The sequence below is a fragment of the Camelus ferus genome, chromosome 20 (assembly GCF_009834535.1).
Source record: "Camelus ferus isolate YT-003-E chromosome 20, BCGSAC_Cfer_1.0, whole genome shotgun sequence".
Classification (NCBI taxonomy): Eukaryota; Metazoa; Chordata; class Mammalia; order Artiodactyla; family Camelidae; genus Camelus; species Camelus ferus.
This window is the reverse complement of record NC_045715.1, coordinates 31,727,663-31,747,807: the sequence shown is the minus strand read 5'-3', so window position 1 is coordinate 31,747,807 and position 20,145 is coordinate 31,727,663. Positions and strand designations below refer to the sequence as shown.

At 41.3% G+C, this 20,145-nt stretch overlaps 2 protein-coding genes across 9 annotated transcripts in view; one reads left to right on the top strand and one right to left on the bottom strand.

Annotated features, from left to right (window-relative positions):
• The window catches only part of SLC25A27 (solute carrier family 25 member 27), a 29,466-nt gene extending 14,941 nt beyond the window's left edge, over nucleotides 1–14,525 (bottom strand). For 5 of the 7 annotated variants that reach the window (XM_032463195.1, XM_032463196.1, XM_032463200.1 and 2 more), the window contains exons 1-6: nucleotides 14,195–14,524; nucleotides 11,531–11,722; nucleotides 9,149–9,233; nucleotides 6,092–6,214; nucleotides 4,061–4,173; nucleotides 405–489 (exon numbers count right to left, since the gene is read on the bottom strand). In XM_032463195.1, the coding sequence (XP_032319086.1) occupies nucleotides 405–489; nucleotides 4,061–4,173; nucleotides 6,092–6,214; nucleotides 9,149–9,233; nucleotides 11,531–11,722; nucleotides 14,195–14,300 (704 nt within the window). In that variant the 5' untranslated portion in view covers nucleotides 14,301–14,524. Of the gene's footprint in view, nucleotides 1–404; nucleotides 490–4,060; nucleotides 4,174–6,091; nucleotides 6,215–9,148; nucleotides 9,234–11,530; nucleotides 11,723–14,194 lie in introns of all 7 variants that reach the window. The other 2 variants (XM_032463197.1, XM_032463198.1) reach the window with 1 other exon arrangement.
• Nucleotides 14,526–14,652: 127 nt separating this feature from the next.
• Nucleotides 14,653–20,145, top strand: part of LOC102520068 (24-hydroxycholesterol 7-alpha-hydroxylase) — a 91,767-nt gene continuing 86,274 nt past the window's right edge. For both annotated transcript variants that reach the window (XM_006190722.3, XM_014564364.2), the window contains exon 1: nucleotides 14,653–15,069. In XM_006190722.3, coding sequence (XP_006190784.2) covers nucleotides 14,893–15,069 — 177 coding nt within the window. In that variant the 5' untranslated portion in view covers nucleotides 14,653–14,892. The remainder of the gene's footprint in view (nucleotides 15,070–20,145) is intronic.

Sequence of the window (20,145 nt, the reverse complement as noted above, 5' to 3'; positions counted from 1 at the left end):
TTTATACTTGTCTTGTTTTCCTCCTTGGTAAACTCCCTGGGAAGGGGTGTGGTTTACCGTCTGTATCCAGTGCCGGGCCTCAGACGGTGCCTTTCACATAAAAGATGCTCAGACGTATCCGCTGAATTGAGTTGGAGGATCAGTGGTCAGAATCCGACCCTGGGGTGGCCCCACCAAGGTGCAGACATTCTGGGAAGTTTAATCTGAAACCTTCTGCAACTTTGTCCCTCTCTTCCCTATTTGAACTGCCACAAACTTTTATAAATGTACTATCACCTTTTTCTAAGGGCAATTCCACTAGGTTCCCAATCAAAAGAGACAAGAAGTTAGAATTTATGTCAAACATGGAAGAAAAGGTGAGATGGGAAAAAACCAGAGAGAGAGAGAGATTAAAACAGTCTTACCTTGATAAGCCATGAGTCATGATGTTATCCTCAAGTGGTGTATTCAATACCAAGTAGTGTTTCACTGTATCGTAAGTGGTTAAATCTGGCAATAGATAGAAGAAGAAAGCTTAAATATCATTCATTCAACCATGAATGTCTTTTGTGTCAAGAATATGCTAAGTTTGAGGCAGGAATGTGGACAGGGAAGAAAGATCCCATTCTTGTTCTCAAGCAGAAAAGCAGAGCTCCCGATGGAGGGGGAGGGAAAAAGGAAGAGGGACAGACACTCGGTTGTAGCCTCTGAACATCTGAATCCAGCAATACTGAAAGTCAGCCTAAACCCTGCACTTTTCAGTGTTTGAGCTGATAAATTCCTTTTTTTAGCCTCAGTTAGGTTGAGTTGAGATTCTGTCACTTTTCAACAAAAGATCCTGGCCATTATTCTACATTAAGCTTTTTATAGACTTTTTTTTTTTTTCTAATGACAATGAAGTGCTGTCAGGTTTTAAACAGGGGAGAGATACACCGTAGTCCTGGAGCTTTATAAAGGCTATCTACACTGAAGTATAGGGAAGTGAACTGTAAAGAGAAAAGAATGAGCAGATACGTTTGCTCATTCACCAGATATCTGAGTGCCTACCATGTGGTGGGCGTTATTCCAGGCGCTGGGGAAAGAGCCTCGGACAAAGTGAACAAAACCCCCATTCTTTATTGAAGGATGAAACAATAAATAAGTAAACCACATGGCGTTTCAGATGGTAGCAGCTGCCCTGAAGACAAATAAAGCAGGGAAAGGGGACAGCGAGTGTGCGAGGGTGGGGAGCAACGGTGCATGTGAACTTTAAGTAGGGTGATCGGGGAAGACCTCGCGGTAACATTTGGGCAGAGACCTGAAGGAAACATGAGAGAGTAAACTTTGTAGGTGTCTAAGAGAAAGTGTCCCAGGCAGGACCACAGGATGTGTCACAGCCCTGAAGCAAAAGTCAGCTCTGTGTGTTCGAGGAACTGCAGGAAGACTGGTTTATCAGGGGCAGAGGGAGCAAGAGCCAGAGAAGGGGAGGGTTTTGAGCAGAGTGACCAGGGTTACTGTTTATGGCTGTTCTGTTGAGAGTAGGCTACAGGGAGACAAGGCAGGTTAGACATGAGACCATGGCAGTCGTTCTGGTGAGAAATGATGGTGGCTTGGATAAGGGAGTTGTGGAGCGCTGGTCAGATTCTGGGTGTTTTAAGAAGGAATCAACAGGATCAGCCAGCAGACTGAACATGGAGTGAAAGAAAGGAGGCAAAGATGACGGCAAGACTTTGCACTTGAACAGTTTGAAGAACAAAGCTGCTAGTTATGGAGATGTAAAAATGAGCACTGGCTAATTTAGATTTTTTTTTAAATAAGATGACAGACGCTGATGATCTTGGTAAGGGCAATTTCAGACGCACAGTGGGACAAAATGGCTGTGGGACAGATGTGGGGAGGCCACTTGGGAGGCTTTCGCAGTGGTCCAGCAGGGGGAGCTGACACGTGGACAAAGGGGTGGCTCCAGCGATGAAGAGAAGTGGGTGAATTTGAGGAGTATCTGGGAGATAGAACTGGCTGGATCTGGTGACTCGTTGGCCATAAGGAGTAAGTGAAAGCAAAAAGATAAAAATCATGCCTAGGTTTCTGAGTCGTTCAACTAAAAGATGGTGAGGTCATGTTTTTGAGACTGGGAAGAACGGAGAAGGAAGTGATTTAATGAAATGAGTTCAGTCTGGATACATTCAAAGTGATAGAACCAAATAAGATAACCAAATGAAAATGCTGATTAGGTAGCTGGAACTTGGAAGAGAAATCTGGGCTGCAACAGATTTCAAAGCAATGAATTGAGAAACTATAATCAGAAAGGTTTTTTGACGCCCAAAATACCCACCAATACGATGCAGTAGACACTGGTGGACTGAAACAGCAACATATGAAATAGATTCACTTCCTTCGATGTTTAAGTGATATCTTACTATAATTCTCAAAAAATGCTATTTATCAATTTCTTAGAATCACATAATTTTGGTCTTAGGATTCTTTCATTCATTGATTCATTCATGAAATGTTTATTGATCACATATGAGGGACCGGGAAAACAAAGATAAATAAAACACAGCCCTTGCCTTTAGGGGGCTCAAAGTCTAGAGGAGGAGACAGCTGTGTAGTGGAAGGCAATGAAAGGAGGTGAAAGCTACTACAGATAAGCCCAGGGAGCTACAGAAGCATATAAAGGGGCGTCTAACACAGCACGACTGGAGCGGGGTGGTTGTCAGAGGTTCAGGGAAAATACAGGAGTGGAAAAGACACCTTAGCTACATATTAAAATATCTGCAGGGGAAAGCTCAATAGGAGAAGAGGGAAGAGGACAGCGAGAATGGAGGTGAAGAAGAGTTTGGTGTGTGGGCAGTGGCACCTTTCAGTTCATGACTCTGCTTCCATCTCTGCTGCAGAATCAATGAGTTGCTCAATGCCAGAAGGCACAGGTTGGATCATGCAGACCTGTGTTCTGTTATGAAACTCCCACTGTATTCTTTGAGTGATGAGAAGCCAGTGAAGGGTTTTAAGGATATCATTAACACGTTCAGATCTGTATTTTAGATAAAGCGCTCTGGATACTGGGTACCAATTTGAGGACAGAGGAGAAGACCAGTTCGATGGCTGTGGCAGTGGTCTAGTTGTGTTTTGACACTTAATGTTGTAAAAATGGTCATTTTAAGGATACTAAGGTAGTAGGTATTGGAGGTGGGGAAACTTTCTTTTTTAACTGAAATATAGTTGATGTATAATGTTTTTCAATTTCGGGTATATTAAATAGTGATTGACATTTGCATACATTATGAAATGGTCACCATGATAAGTCTAGTAACCATCTATCCCCATGCAAAGTTATTATAATATTACTGTAATAATTCCTTATGCTGTATATTACATCCTTGTGGCTTATTTATTTTATAACTGGAGGTTTGAATCTCTTAATCCTCTTCACCTATCTTGGCCGCCTCCCCACTGGCAACCGCCTGTTTGTTCTCTGTATCTGAGTCTGTTTTCATTTTGTTTTGTTTGTTTTGCTTTTTAGATTCCACATTAAGTGAGATCATATGATATTTATCTTTCTCTGTCTGACTTATTTCACTTTGCATAACACTGGAAGGGGGAAGGAACTTTTAAGAAACATGCAGGAGATAGAAGAAACTGAATATAGGAAGTGCGTGAAGGGGATGAGTTAAGGAAACACTCAGGTCCCCAGCCTGCAGCGCCCTGCTGTACAAGGTGGATTATGTGGTAACAGGAGCAGGGTTACTGGGGGGAATGATCTGCAGTCTGGATATACGACCACCACACGGTTCCATACACCAGTGTGAATCTTAGAGGAAGGTGTAGGGTGGAGAGGAGACCTTAGAAATGGTTTGGTCTTCTTTCATTATTGTCACAATTTGCTAGTTTTAGGAAATCCTTTGCATGCATCATTGTAGAATAAAGTGACAATGCTCTGGGGAAAATACTCAATTATGAGATTACAATATACAAGAAGACTGTTTCCAATATGAATTATTAAAAATACTAAAACAAAAATGTTCATTTTCCCTGATGTAAGTGCTTACAATCATAATGATCATGGCAGTTAGGACTTCTCAGAATTCAATAAAGTTTCCATTACCTCCCATATTCACCAGCGCGGCTCTTTGTATATTGGGTACCCAGCCTGCCCAAAGCCCACGTATTCCTCCTTCAGCGAAGATTTTTGCAAACGCATGATGCACACCACGAAACCTAAAGGAAAACAATCATAATAATAATGAAATAATGAAATAATAATGAAAACTACGCACTCCTGTGGATGGAATGCAACTGGGTAAGCTTCACCTATAGCTGTTATGATCTGGAGTAAAATAACGTCTTAATTATCTAGAATTCTTGGAAATTAAAACTGAATACTTTGGCTTTATGAAAATGTATTATCTCTTCCTTATTTTGCACATTTTTCTGTACACAGATGAAAAATGGTGCTGAACCATGAACCAAATCTGGAAACCTCTGATAGAAAATTAAACAAATATAGTCAGAAATGCCTGGTGTCAAAGGCCACCTTACCAGTTAGCTAGCTGTGTGGCTTTTACTCAGGCACTAAACTCTGAGTCTCACCAAAAAGATAATATGACATATTTATTGGGCATTGATAATTGCTATCATGCCACATAAGAAATATGCTCACAAATGACGGTCATTGTAGTTAAAATTTATTGTGCACTTATTAAGCACCAGACTTTTTATATCTATAAGATACATTTTATTCCTGAATACTCCACAAAGTGTGTATTATTATTCCAATTTATATTTGAAGAAACTGAGGCTTAGGAAGGTTAAGGAACTTGACTAGGGTTACAGAGCTGTAATGTGGCAAGGGCTGGATTTGACTCCCAGGCTATCTGATCCAATGTTCATGTTCTTTGCACCAACCTTAAATATTTTTTTTAACTACTATATCAAACCAAAAATTTCCAACGGTAGAGACAAAGAAGGAAAAATACTGAGGTGATCAGTTAAAACTCAGATATTTCTGGACCCCAACAGTTAGTTCTTTCCATGGATCCAGCCAAAGCATCACTTCACCCCGCTAGGTAGTAATTAGAAGTTGGTACAAGATGGCAGCATGGGCTCTGGGATTCTGTAAACTACCTGGCTAAGTCAGAGTGGTACCCTTTCCTCCTCTACGGTACATATTACTTATCTCCCTGTTTGGAAGGGGAGCCTGGACTGCTGCAGCCCAACCTCCTTTTCCACGGAGTCAGCTAGAGGGGCAGCAGAGCCCAGGGCAGCCCCATACCCTCCTGCACCTGTGTTTCAGCCGCACGTGTGCAGCGTTCAGAGAAGCAGACCTCACTGTCCTCAGCTCAGGGTGTCCTGCACTTTCCCTCTTTCCTGGGAAAGGTCGGTCAGTCTGTCTGTCTGTCTGCCTATCTGTCTCTCTATCTGCAACATCTGCCCTTTTCCCAGGGGAAACTGGCTAAGTGGTGTTTTAATAAACTGTTGAACAGGAGGCCCTTTGAAGAAAGGCAGACTTTGACAATACAGAGTAATGCAATCAGAGGATTTTATATCACAACACCATTGAAAAAAAAGTCCTTAAAGTTGGGAAAAGAGGAGGAGCAGAATTACATAGGGAAGTAGGAACAATCTGCAAGGTCAACCTTGCTGTTTCCCTTCTTTTGGGGAGAGAGGGGAGGAAAGCAAGCTTTCTGGCACCTGATGAGCCAGGCACTCTGTCACGAAAACCATCTGAGATAGCCCCTTTTAAAGATGAAGACACAGAGACTGGAAGTGTTAAGTGACTTCCACAACGCCAAGCCACAGTGGCACACCTGGAATTCACACCAGGGCAAATGCTAATATCAGACACTTTGTCTGGTCAGCTGCAGTAGAGGACAGGTCTAGCTACTGGCTGGGAGAGCAGCAAAGAGTTAGGCACAGGTAGTTTGTCCGGTAGAGAGCACCACATACACCTCATCAGGCAAAGAAAAGGTCCATCTTAGCTCTCCTCTTAGTGAACATCACTTCCAAATGCAGAGAGTCAGGGTTAATGTCCTCACTGAGTGCTGGGTGACAAAAATGGGTAAGTCATGAGGGAAATGCTCAAAGCATGACGGTGGCAAAGGGGCAAGGAAAGGTACCCGTTAGTTGGAGAACTTACCGCAGTGGTTTTCCTTCGAGTTTCCTCTTTCCTTCCATTTGCATCTGAACCTTCACTAGGTCAGTTGGGTTGGCTAAAAATTGGCCAACAACACCAGCCATCATCCCTCCGATCACTGATTTCCTAGTTAGAAAAGGAGATACATTTTTTTAAAAGGTTGCTATTAATTTCACACATTTTGTAGGGAAAAGTACCACGCTGGTACAGCCTCTACATGAGAGACTGAAGACAAAGTGAAGCAAAGGAGAGATCCAGATAAACAACAAAGGAAAACAGATCGTTTGTCTGTTTACTGAGGGCGGGGGTCAAGGACCACAAGGAGTCAGAATTCACATCTGAACTTTCAGGGGCCTTCCGTGGCCTGAAATGCAAAGGAAGGACAGTTGCTTCAAAGATATAATTTAATTGCCATTTAATTCTGACCATAGGGGAATAGAAACAGCACTGATGTGATCAGTCTAACAGACAAAGGCTGGCAAGTCCAATTTTATAGATGCCTGTTTGAGTAGCTTTCCAAAGTGAAGGGGTTTTGAGAATGGTCCTCTCTTTGAAGAAACTCTTTCTGCCCTGGGGCTCTTCCTCTTCCTCACCTACCGGAGCCAACAGTGACCAAGTCTGAACAAGTGTGCTTGAACATGCTGTGAAGCCTTCCTCCTCCCCCCACTCCAGCTCCTCTCCGCTCCTGCCAGGCCCCGGTCATCTTCTGCCTCAATGACGGCAGCGGTCTCTTGTGGGGGAAGGGGTAGTTTCTCTCCTTCTACTCTAAAACAATGTTTTAAGAGACACAAATGGCTACAGGGTAGAAAAGGGCCCCTCTCCCCAGCTCCTCCCTTCTGAAGTCATCACAACGACTAGCTTCTCTTTTACCTTTCTAGAGGCAGTAATGATGCATCCACCGAATGTTTATTATGTCCGGCACTGTTTTAAGCATTTTGAAAACTATCATTTAATTCTCTTATCAACCCTGTGACATTCGTACTACTGTGATTTCCTTTTTAAAGATAAGGGAGCTGAGGTGCAAAGCAGCTAAATGACAGCTAGTATAGACAGTGAGTGGTACAGCCAGGAGGGAGCCCCCAGCAGCCTGAGCGCAGAGCCCACAGTCTTAAACACTAAGTTACAAGTGATGGTTAGTGCACACAGGAACATACATGCATAAATCATCTTTTTTTTTTAAAGTAAAATACAGCATGCCAGGTTGTATACTGTTCTGCACTTTGATTTTTTCCCCCCTAATAGTATGTCTTAAAGGTTATCCCTGTGGGTTCATATAGAGCTGCCTCATTTGAAAAATAGTTCCACAGCATCCCATTTTGTGATTTCTCTATAATTTACATAATGAGCTAGCTTTTCACTAAGACATTTGAACATTTACATGGCATCTGATAGATCCTGCCAAATCCATTTCCATACCACCAGTAACCTGTGAGCATGACTGTTCCTCCCCATTGCTTTTTCCTGTTGGGAATCTCATAACCACTCCCTCCTGTGACTGTTACATAATTCTAATTGTTTGGGCATCTGTCTCTCTTATCCTGAGCCCAGTGACAGCAGGGACCGTGTCTTTTTCATCACCATAGCCTCACCGTGAAGTACAGGACTGGCATGGCGTAAACAATAAATAACTCGTGACTGAATGAATTGTTCTGATGGGGTCAAAGGACAGGGAGCCAGCCCACCCTGAGACTTGACTTCACAGTGACATATTTCCTTCCGGCTCCTCACCTATACCTTTCCCTTCTGGAAGGAATTACAAAATACAAGGACTACTCATCTATTCCTTTCCAACTCAGGGAAAGCAATTATATAATGTATAGCTCAGTACATTACAATTTTTCAAAAACAGGTAAGAGATTTTGCCTGGAAGGTGAAATTCTACTTACTGCCCTTTTCTTATAGTCGAGACTTGGATTTGTTTTTTTAAGCCCAGAAAAGATACTGTATCTTCGTATGTTAGTCATATAAAACCTACCCCATTCTTTCAATAGCTGTGTTATATTTCCCTGTATAGATATGTCATAACTTATTTGACAGCTTCCAAATTGATAGTTACTTAAGGTTAAAATGTTTGCTATTATCAATACTGCTACAGTCAATATCTCTGTGTGTGTGTGTGTGTGTCTTTATGCAGATACAAATATTTCTGACTGATTATAATCATAAAGAAGGTGTTGCTAGGTCAAAGGATTACACATTTTTAAAATTTAACAGGTATTTTATGCTCCAAAAAGTTTATAATAACTTATATTCCCATTAGCGGTTTAGCGGCTAAAAGTAGTTTTAGCTTATTTCCCTGATGATTGGTGAGGTTGAACATGTTTACATGTGTAATGAACATTTATATTTCTTTTGTGAACTGCTTGTTGATATGCTTTCTCTTCTTTTGTGTTCTTTTATTGACCTATGGAAGTTCTGTATATTTTATTTAAAAATAATCTATTTTTGTTTCTTTTATAAATGTTATAAGTGATATGCACTTCCATGTATCATCTCATCTAATCCTATAAAAAAACAAAGCCTGGTGGGAGGTGTCACTTCCACAGCGGAGAAAACCGAAGATAAAAAGGTGAAGCAGTTTGTCCAGGCAACACAGTCGTAGATGAGGAATTTGAGCCCATCTTTGACTCTAAACTCTAGGGTTTCTCAGTAGAAAGAGGAATTAAGAAGGTGCTCTATAAGAATCCTTTAAATTTTAACACGTTAAGTAACATAATTTTTATACGTTTGTATACAGTGTGCAGTAGATGCTCAGTTATTTGGATTTATATTGTAATTGTCATTTTAGGCCTGTCACATGAAGCAGTTTTGGTACAAAGGCACAATTTTATACAAATCTAGTGGGTAAACAGTAAAGATTTTAGGGCAAGGGTACATTCCTGTCTCTTTTTTAATTGAAGTATAGTTGGTGTACAATATTAAATAAGTTACCGGTGATTACAAGTTACAATATACTGGTCACAATTTTTAAAGGTTATGCCCCACTTATAGTTACTATGAAATATTGGCTGTGTTCCCCGTGTTGTACGATAAGTACGTTATTTTCAGAACAAAACTTACCAAAGGGGATAATGCTTATCTTCACCTTTGCCAAACACAACCTCACGGAGATGTTCGTAAGTGACCATTCGCCCTCCAGAGTACACTGTGCAAAACAGATCATTGAAAGGGTGAGCTCAGCCTTATGTTTAATACACCAGGAGGACGTTTTGACTTGGCCTAGTTGATCTCCCTGGCCATGTCTTTCTCTCATGAACCCTGTGCTGCTTTTTTTTTTTAATTGAAGTTTAGTTGATTTACAATGTTGTGTTAGTTTCTGGTGTACAGCACAGAGATTCAGTTATACACATATAGATTCTTTTTCATTATAAGTTATTACAAGACACTGAATGTAGTTCCCTGTGCTGTATATTAGGACCTTGTTGTTTATTTTATATATAGTAGCTTGTATCTGCTAATCCCAAACTCGTAATTTATCCCTAAGTAACCATAAGTAATGATAAGTTTGTTTTCTATGTCTGTGAGTCTCTTTCTGTTTCATAAATAAGTTCATTTGTATCATTTCTTATTTTAGATTCCACATATATGCAATATCATATGATATTTGTCTTTATCTTTCTGACTTACTTCATTTAGTATGATGATCTCTAGGTCTACTCATATTGCTGCAATTGGCATTATTTCATTCTTTTTTTATAGCTGAGCAGTATTCCATTACACACACACACACACACACACACACACACACACACACACACGTACACATACTGCATCTTCTTTACCCAAGCATCTGTCGATGGACATTTAGGTTTCTTCAGTGTCTTTACCCTAGTCTTCTGAAACATGGTCTCTTGCTGTTTCTCCAAATGTGCATGCCTTTTAAAGCCTCAGGCCTTCTCAGATGCTGTCTGATCTTTCTTGAATGGATTCTCCCTTCTCTGCTTTGCTAACCCCTCCAACTCTTTCAAGATTCAACTCGAAGAACATGTTTTCCAGAAAGGGCCCACGGACCTTGCCCCCAGGGTTCTGGGCTGCCGTTGCCCCTGCCATGCTCCTCCTCCGTCCCCCTGAACTACCCAGGCGTACGTCCAATACAGCGTTTATCATATTGATTAGAGATTCACTTGATTTTCTTGCTCATCTTTGCATCAGAGCGCGAGCTTTACCAGGCAGGTTTTGTGTATTTTCCTGTACTCTATATGCCCTAGTACTGAGCTTGGTACACAGAAGGTATTTTCATTCAATATTATATGAAGGTAATTTTTCAGTCAAGTGTCAAACAATATGAAATGAATCTTAACTATAAAACCACAAAATACAAATGAAGAGAAGTGAAGCTCAAAAGGATAATAGGAAGCAAGGAGAAAGTATTTCTTAAAGAGGAAAAATCATTAAAACCAGTACATGGTATTCATATGGAGAGCTTTTCTTGATATTTCAGGAAGTTTAATGCAGTATTTTAAGATACTCCGAAACAGACGAAGTACCAGAACAGTAACAGTCTAATCACACTTCTGGATAGTCCTTGATGAATACACTCTAACGTGCTCATTTGGAAAATTGAGGCTTTAAAAAATACAAAACTGGTAAATATCCATGCCGGCACTTTTCTGATCAAGGTCCCTACGTACTTGAGGGACCATTATGAACAGAGAAAGATGCCACACCCGTCCTCCCTCCTTTGGAAGACAAGTTATGTTCCCCTGTCCACAAGCTGAAAACCGAACAAGCCCTGCCTCGGTGATGCCCCTTTGGAAGCAGGGCACAAAAGCTTTCTCACCGCTAGGAATGTAGTCTCAGCTATTTTCCTCTCAGAGTGACTCATGGCCCACACAGGTAGCCTGGGGAACTGAGGCCCAAGTCCCCAGGGTTGTGTTTGTCCTGTTGCCAGCGTGGGATTAGACGGTCCTCCCTGTTCTCTGTCCGATCAGCTTGGTCTCTGACGTAGGGGACAGAGACTGGTGAGATCTGGCCTTGCGTGCCAATGTATTTTAATTTTCAAAGAATGTCACAAAAAATTTAAATGTGGTTTCTCAAGTGGAAAAAAATCAATTATTCATTTTTTTTTCTTTCTTAAGTGTAAAAAAAAACTTTTTCTTAGGAAAAATTTTCAAACATACAAATAATACAGTTCCCACTATATCTAGCATGGAGATTTATCACTTGCTAACATTTTTACCATATTTGCTTCATTTTTTTTTTTTTGCTTAATTATTTTAAAGTGTATTACAGACATCATGACATCATGACAGTTCATCCCCAAGAACTTCTGTATGCATTTCTAAAACCCTAAGGCAATAATTGGTAGTTAAGAGACTGTATATTCATTCATCACCTTAGCAGAAGACAACTAGCTGGCTTTTGGACACAGCTCAACAGAAAAGCAAAGGAGACAAGCACAGAACTCTGAGCAAGCTTACCGGCTAGAATCAAGATAAATACCTATGTGTCTGTAAATGGCGGGGGTCACTCCTTGCCAGAGCTTTAGGAAGCCTTCCTCTTGGATGATCCCGAGTGCCGTGCGCACCATGCCCCTGTAAGGAGCAGCCTCTCCCGCGCCACCTCCCAGCCGAGCAAGGGCGGCTTCTCCTTGTATCTGGAGTCGAGTTTTTGTGAGATCGAGGGGAAAGGTTGCTAACAACAAAAACAAAACAAAACAAGGGGGAAACCCGTAACATTTAGAGAAACAAACACAAATTCTGAAAATCGCAGTACCCATATTTTAGTTGCCACAAGATGAGTGTTCTCAAATTTTGGAACACATCAGAATCAGAGAGGGAGATGGTTAAAATTACAGATTTCCTAGCCCCACATCTGTGGAGTGTTAGTAGGTGGATGGGGGTTTAGAAGCCAGCTGATTCTTATGCACTCCCAAAGTCAAGAATCACTGTCCCAGAGCAGCCCCAGGGAACCAGAAAGGGCCGGGGGGGGGGGGGGAGTGACAAGTCTTGGGCTCTTTTCAGTGAGAAATTTCAGTCTAAAATCTGCTTTTGTCCTCAAGTTTTGCTTTCCAGTGGGAATCATTTCAGGTATCCATAGTCTGTGATGTCCCCTTGACTGCAACCATAATTAAGATCCAGTGTGACTTTTAGAATACTGTGCAGGTTCTTAATAAATGCCAGATGAAGCTGAATCTGTCATTTCATGGCTGATGTTCACATGTGGATGAATCGCTGACCTGATGTTTGAGATACACAAGATGAAATATAGAGTTTATAATGTCTTTTATATGCAAGGGTGGCAAGCTCAAAATTCTTTCAGTTAAGGCATATATTGAGTTGTTTTTCCAGCGCCGATGAGTTTTATGCACGGCCACCATACAGAGTACCAAATGTACTTGAAAAATTTTTCCTAATGATTACTAGAGATAGACCTTTTCCTTAAAACAGAGTGAAGCTAACTGCTCCTTCCTTCATAAGGAAGATCAAGCTCATAACTATATATACACAATGATTCAGATAAGTTCGTGAACATTATTGACATTATATGTCGTCAGTGACCACCACCTGATACAAAACCGTAACAATGCCTTTTTGTAAAGAACACAGAGTCAGGGGAAGAGCTTATTAAATCTTACCACTGGTCTTTGGAAAAGTTAGTATCTTGCTGATAGTTTTCCTGCAACAGAAGTGGCTTGCGTATAGAGAATTTAAGCAATGCTTTATTGACATGTGAAACCTTAAGAGTCTTAAGATAGAGGCACCTCTATATTAGCATAGGTTATGCCTCTCAAAATCATTTTGGTTTTTTTGCTGGTTAATTAAATAATGCTTTAGGTTCTGATCCTAAATTGTTTTTATGCAAAACATGTCATATTTCGATTCCCTGGCCTCCCATCCCCAGCCTCCACACAGTTCTTAACAGGAGGAATGTTCCTTTACAAAAGCCATTGGTCATAGGGGCAAACATCAGGTTAAAAAAAAAAAAAACACCTGGAAATATATCTAATCATTCATCAGTCTGCTTTTAGAGTTAAAAGTTGATGAACTTTATTTCAGTAAAAACAATAATAAAAATTCTCTATCAGCTTTGGGAGAAGAGATAAAAAGAGAGAGAGCCCAAAGAGCCAGAGTGGAGGTGCACAAAGGGCAAAACAACAGATCATGTGCTGGCTCTGCTGGAAATACGAAGTTAACTCATGTTAGAACAGGACAGACTAACATTTACAAATGATTTAGCACATCAGAGCTACTGCTTTTTTTTTTTCTTTTAATGGGCAAGAAAATGAAAGAGTAATCTTAAAATGCACAGTGAAGAACACAGGGATGCGACTCACAAAATCCTTGGACTAAATACCTCCTGTTTGTGCAAGGGCATCATAATTCTGCTCTAAAACTTAAGGTAGCCCTTTAAGTTTTCCCTGACTTGCTTATGCAGATGTAACTGTCTTCTATGCTTTTATGATACTTAATAACACCTTCATTATAATAAGTAGTATAATGTAATTGTCTGTGCATGTCTCCCCACCAGCCTGTTAGCTCAAGGCTGGGTCATTTTAAGGATACCTCCATAGTCCTCAGCATTGTAATTTTAAGTCGCAATTAACGGTGCCCTGCGTTTAGACTTAGCGTGTATATATTATTAACTTCTCAGACTCCTGCAAGGTAAACACAGTACAGATGAGTTAAGCTCAAAGAGGTCAACTGGCAGATATTGAGAGGATGCTCCGTAAGTGATAGGTTAAGAGCTTAAGTCCCATAAGTTGGGTCCACAACACAACGATATAGTGACGCTACTTAAGAATATAAACAACAGACATGATCTCAATAAGGATGAAAAGTGAACTGTGGTATTAGGTCATCCTCACGAAAGGGAAAATGATTCCTCTAGAAAGAAATGACAGCTCATGAAGCTTCTAAAAGGACACGATGAGGCGTAATAGCAAACAGGAGGGGGACGACATTGGAAGGAAGAGACCTTCGTGACCTCCAATCCCTCCTCCTCACAAGGCTGGCCTTGCCACCTACCCCGCCACACCTGCCCGCGGGACAGGTGTGGACCGAGAGGGCTGCATCCACCTGGAAACCAAGCCACCCGCCGGGTCCCCCACCCCCGCGCGGCCCCTCGACGACTCGCGGGGGAGGCCCAGGCTAGGCGGCCGGGTACCTAGCTCGGCCACGGTGGCCGCGCAGCCCGACAGGAGGAACTTGCTCGCGCGGGGCCATCTCTGGGTGAGCGGCAGGAGCCTCTCCTCATCCTCTGGAGCCGACATTCAGCAGCAGCGCGGGGCGGCAATACGCCCCTTCCGGCCCGCGCCCCACGCCGCGGCTGGCCTGCCACCCAGCCAGAGCGGCCCCCCCTCAGCCGGCGTGCGGCGAGGCGGGGACCATTTCCCTCGCTCGGCTCGGCCAGGCGGGCCCGGCGAACCCGCAGCCTCCCTAGCAGCCCCAGGCTTGAGCAGTCCAGCGGGCAGCGAGCGGAAAACGACGCGAAGCTCGCGAGGCTGCTGGGAAGCGTAATCCGCGCGGCTCCGCCCCTCACGGGCCGAGTTCTCTGATTGGGCGAGAGGGCTGCTCCGCCCGCCCCGGTCTCCGGGGCAACGGCGCTGTTCTCCACCCCCTGCACCCGCGCCAGCTGGGCCCAGACTTGAAAAAGTGGAGGTGGGAGGGAGCGATGATGCAAAAGTTAGTTAAAAATTGGGGTGGGGAAAGGAGGCTACAGATACGAAGAGGAGCAAGCTGCAACAGTTGCCAGAGCGGAAAGGCTGGAAATTCCGGTGGGGCCCCTGTTCCGGGACGAAGAAACAAGTACCACGACAGCAGGAGTTTCCCCCTGTCTGACTCAGGAAGGTGCTGGACAGAAACATGGAATTCATTTCCGCAACAGTGATTATAATCCTAGGTTGTGTTGCTCGTTTATTATTCCTTCGGTGGAGGAACTTGCGTGGACCCCCATGCATAGGAGGCTGGATTCCTTGGATTGGAGCTGGATTTGAGTTTGGGAAAGCCCCTCTAGAATTTATAGAGAAAGCAAGAATCAAGGTATGTGGCCCCAACAGATCGGGTTTGCAGAAAAGATAATGTTCTCTTTTTTATTTTCTTTCATTGGATCCCAAGTGCAATGTTAGAACCTGGGGAACCTACCTGCTGCCCACAATTAAATGATCTAGCCGTTTATGAATTGCTCAACTAACAATCAACAACTATGTCTTATGCAAGGGTTTTCGACAGGAATAGATTTTTATCAGGAATTACAATGCAGCTTGTAGTTACCTTTTTGGAAGCAGAGTACTAGTTCATCACAGTTTAAAAATCCTAAGAGTATACATATTAACTAAATGCTTGCAATGATTGGGAAGACAGAGGTGTAATACAATTAATTTCAATTTATGGAAACGCTTAATAAATTAGTACCCAAATCAGAGTTAACACCAGGCCATTGTAAAAATTGCTTGCATACTTGGTCTTTACAAATATAGTGGGAACTGTATTTTCAGCTAGTGTTATTACTTGACGGTGATGTGTCCATTTTCACTGCACACCAAGGGTATTAGTAACTGTTGTTGCAGTACATGTTTTTGTCTTTAAAATAGCTTTTAAATATGTTTCTTTCCAAAATAGTATGTAGGTTACTGCTAACATTTTTCTTTGTTTCAACCAGTACTTCAATGAGCATTCTTGTGTGAGTGTTCCTGTGTGTTTGTATTGTGTAGTTATACTTTTTGCACTTACCTGATTGTTTCATCAGAATAATTTCCTAAAAGTTAAATCTTCCAAAGGACATTAAATTGTTTACTGTGTTACCCTTGCAAAAGGATGTAACAATCCTTTTTCTTTTACCTTTTCTTTTCCTTTAAGTATAGAGGATTACCTATCACCTCATATCTTGGCCCACACTAGGTATCATAATTCTTGTGTTTGATAGATGAAAAAATTATCTTTTAAAGAAATAATTCTTTGTCTGCCATAGCCTTCCTTAGGCATACAATTTTGATAAATTTTAAGGAATGTTTCTAAAAGCTTGTCTTAGAAGGTCAAGCAAGGTCACAAAGATTATTCTGTTTTCTTCTAAAAGGTTTAGAGTTTTGCATTTTACATTTAGATCTATGATCCACTTAGAGATAATTTTTTGTGTGGTGTACATAAAGGGTGAGATTTTTTTCTCCATCTGGATGTCTAATTGTTCCAGTAGCATTTCTTGAAGAATTTTCCTTTCTTCATTGAATTGCCTTTGCAGCTTTTCACAAAACAGTTGACTATACATGTGTAGATCTATGTCTAGCCTTCTTATCCTATTCCTTTGATTTTGAAACTTACTCCTTTGTTAGCACTACATTGTATTAAATGGTATATAGTTTTATATAAGTCTTTAAATAAGGTAGTGAAAGGCCTTTTTTTTGTAATTTATGTGGCATTCAAGATTATTTGCATTTTAATATACATTTTAGAATTGGCTTGTCAATATCTATAATAAAGATTGTTAGAATTATGATTGGAAGTTTGTTAAATCTATAGAAAAACTGAAGGAGAATTATCTTTTTAGTGATATTAAGTCTTCTAGTCTATGAATGCTATATATCTCTCCCATTTATTTAGCTATATAATTTCTTTCAGAAATATTCTGTAGTTTGTTTTGATGGGGTCTTGCCTTGTGATTAATTATTTTCTGAAGTATTTTATACTTTTGAGGTTATTGTAGATAAAATTGTTTTCACTTTTGTTTTCTAGTGGTATCCCTTGCACACAAAAAAGTACATTTGTTCTTTGTATATTAACTTTGTATCCTGTGACTGTGCTAAATTCATTAGTTCCAGCAGTTATTTTGTAGATTTCTTAGGATTTGTATATATGTGTAACATACTCTAAAAAACAGATAAATTTATTTCCTGTTTTCTGATCTTTATGCCTTTTATTTCTTTTTCTTGTATAAATACAATCAGTAGGACTTCTAATATATCATTAAATAAAATTGGTAAGGGTAGACAAGTTTGTCTTTTTCCTAACATTAGGGGAAAAGTGTTCAGTATTTCACAATTAAATTTGTTGTTACCAGTAGATTTTTTGAAGGTGCTTATTTCAGTCCTCATCTTTGATCCATGCTCAGAATTCACAGATGTCACAGGGAAAATAAATAGTGATCTATTATCTGTTTACTTCTACACAATTCTCTCCTCTGTGGAGTTTTAATCCATTTAGTTATTGTTTCCCCAGCTCTCTGATGCCTTTGAAAATATGATCTTTGTAATCTATCCCTCTTTTCCTGGTTGCCAGTGAGATCCTTGGCTTTGGTCTTATGTATTGTATGGTAAAGTATTTTTGGTGGGTTTCTTCACCTATAAGGAAGTTCTTCCCCCGTTTTTTTTTTTTTTTTTTAATTTTTCCTATAATGCGAAATTTTCTCTTTTTGTTTAACCATACTGAAAGGAGTTGGGTTGCCTTGGACCAGCTGTCAGCAGGAAGATTTGGTTGGAGGCAGTTGCTTTGCAGGTTTCTATGTTTTCTGTCCTCTCTGGCTACAGTGAAAATGTCATGCCTCTGCACTTCTATGCCTCCTCTGCTTCCGGGATCTAATCTTCCAGACTGGAGCTGTCACCGCTGCTCTTCTACAGCTGCTGCTACTAAGGGATGCAGCCCTCGTCTTCCCAGGTGTTCTCCTTGCTTTTAAATAATCGTGCTTTCTGAAACCCTCTGAACACTGTCTGCATCATCTTTTACCGCCTCCCTCAATTTCCCCTGGCCTGTTCATTTCAGCCCATCTCACAGTGATTCTGACTCTGTGTATTGCCTTCTCCTATCTCCGAGTCTATACTTCTGACCTTTTACTTTGTTGAACCTGCTGGACATTCCTTATTCTTTCCTACACATGCTTGCAGCATCCACTGTCAGGTCTGCCGGTGTCAGGTGCTGGGGGCCGCACTTTTGTAGTGGGTTAAATATTTTCTTACTGTTTAGCTGAGTACGTTTGTTGCATTCTCCTTGTGGCTCTGTGTGATTTCCCGGAAAGATATAGAACCATTCAGAAAGAAGTAGCCACACTGTCACTACCAAAATTGGAAGTCTGTTTTCCTCTTTTAAAAAAATAGTTTTTTTTTTTTCGAGTAGGTTTATATTCTAAAGGCATAAACATGTGCACAATGAAAAGTACTCCTCTCATCTCTGTCCTCCGGCTGCTGAGTTTTCCTGTTTCCATTCTCCTGTGTCACCTTCAGAGACAGTCTATGAATTAGAGATGTTTGCTTCTGAAACGATGGCATAGTTGTACTTGTTCCTATTCTTCCCACTAAGTACAGGTAAATAATATCTGGACATTATATATGTATAGGACAAACATAAAAAAAAATTCTGAAAGGCAGCGAGAGGAAGGCGGGCAGGACAGTGACCACAGGATGTGAGGAACAATATGGCAGTGGTTCCTTGGGTTTTCTTTCTGCTTTATGTATCTAGATTGCGGTCTAGAAAAGCCAGCAACCTGGAGATGCAGATGGATACACATTAAAAAATAAAAAAGCCCCAATAAAAGCCTATGCTCTCTAGGTAAAGGGCCAGGAAAGGAGCAGCCTGGCAACACGGAAAACTTTTAGACACTAACTGCTCCACTCCAGCCAAACAGCATGGAAAAAAATGATGGCCTCACCTTAGTCTGCAAGTGTCGAGTGGAGATCCTTGCCAGGATGTAATAAAGTAACTGTCAGCCAAGGGAGGCTGACGTGGGGTTCTAGGAGGTGAGCGGCCCAAACGAAAAAAATGCACGAGGAGTTGCCATACTGCCAGACAGACTTCAGCTGGAGACACCATGGGGTTAACACTTTATTGCCACAGGGAGGTGCACACCTATGATGCACCTGTCCTGCTATGTTCTCTGCCAGCACGTGCGCAATCTGAGTTTCTTTGTTCATTAGGCTTACAGAATATCTCTAGCACATGCGTACTTCTGTTTTCTTTGTTCTAAATCTTATATAATTGACGCATGCGTGGAACAATTATTTACTGCATACTATAAACATGCACTGATCGTGGCCTTGGGTCCCACGGCCTTAACTCATCTCAAGGCCAGCTCACAGTAACCCCCACCCCCTTCCTAGCTGGGCTGGTGTCAGAGGAGGCCTGGAAGAGGGTTAGTGCCTTCAGCACCGCTCAGCAGTAATGAGCCGGTTCCCACGTCAGCAGCCTGGACTTCACCAGCACCAGAGGCAGCAAGGAGCCCTCTCCCACGCACTGAGGTGCTCGCCCACGGGCCCCAGAGGATGCAGGGCTCTCACCACCACTCGGCAATAAAGATGCTACTCCCTCACCCCTAAACCAGTGGAGGTCATGCGGGAGCAGTAGTGAGGAGCCCCTCCTTCTCCCAGCCACAGAGGCATAAGAAAAACCTAGTAGGGAGATTTACCTTTTACTCCCAACCAGTGATAACAAGGAGTCATTCTGTCTCCACATGTAAATGGAAGCTGAGTGAAGAAACTAAATTTCTGTCTGCTACCTGCTAATAATGAGGTGGCACCCTCCTTCCCACAGCAGAATAATGTCACAGGAGGCTTGGAAAAACAGATGGTTTAAATAAGATTCAGAATGTCATAACATAATATTCAAAATGACCAGGTTTCAATGGAAAATCTCTCCTCCTACCAAGAACCAGGAAGATCTCAACTTGAATAAGAAAAGATGGTCAACAGGTGACACACATACTAGAATTATCTGCCAAGGAGCTAAGGGCAGCCATAATAAAAATCCTTCAACAAGAAATTATAAACACACTTGGAAGAAATTTTTTTTAAAAAAGTCTCAGCAAAGAAATAGCACATATGAAGTAAAAACAAATGGAAATTTTGAAACTGAAAAATACAATAACTAAAAAAAGAAAAAAAACAATCAATGGGTACAGTAGAGAAGAAAGAAAAAAGAATCAATTAATCCAAGATAGATCAATACAAATTACCCAATATGAACAAGATAGACTGGAAGAAGAGAAGATAGACTGAAAAAAAAATGAACAGAGCATCAGGGACTGAAAAACTGTAACAAAAGGCCTAATGTTCATGTTATCAGAGCCCCCAGAAAGAGATTACGTATATAGATGTGAAGTTTCTTAACAAAATATTGGCAAATAAAACCCAGTAATAT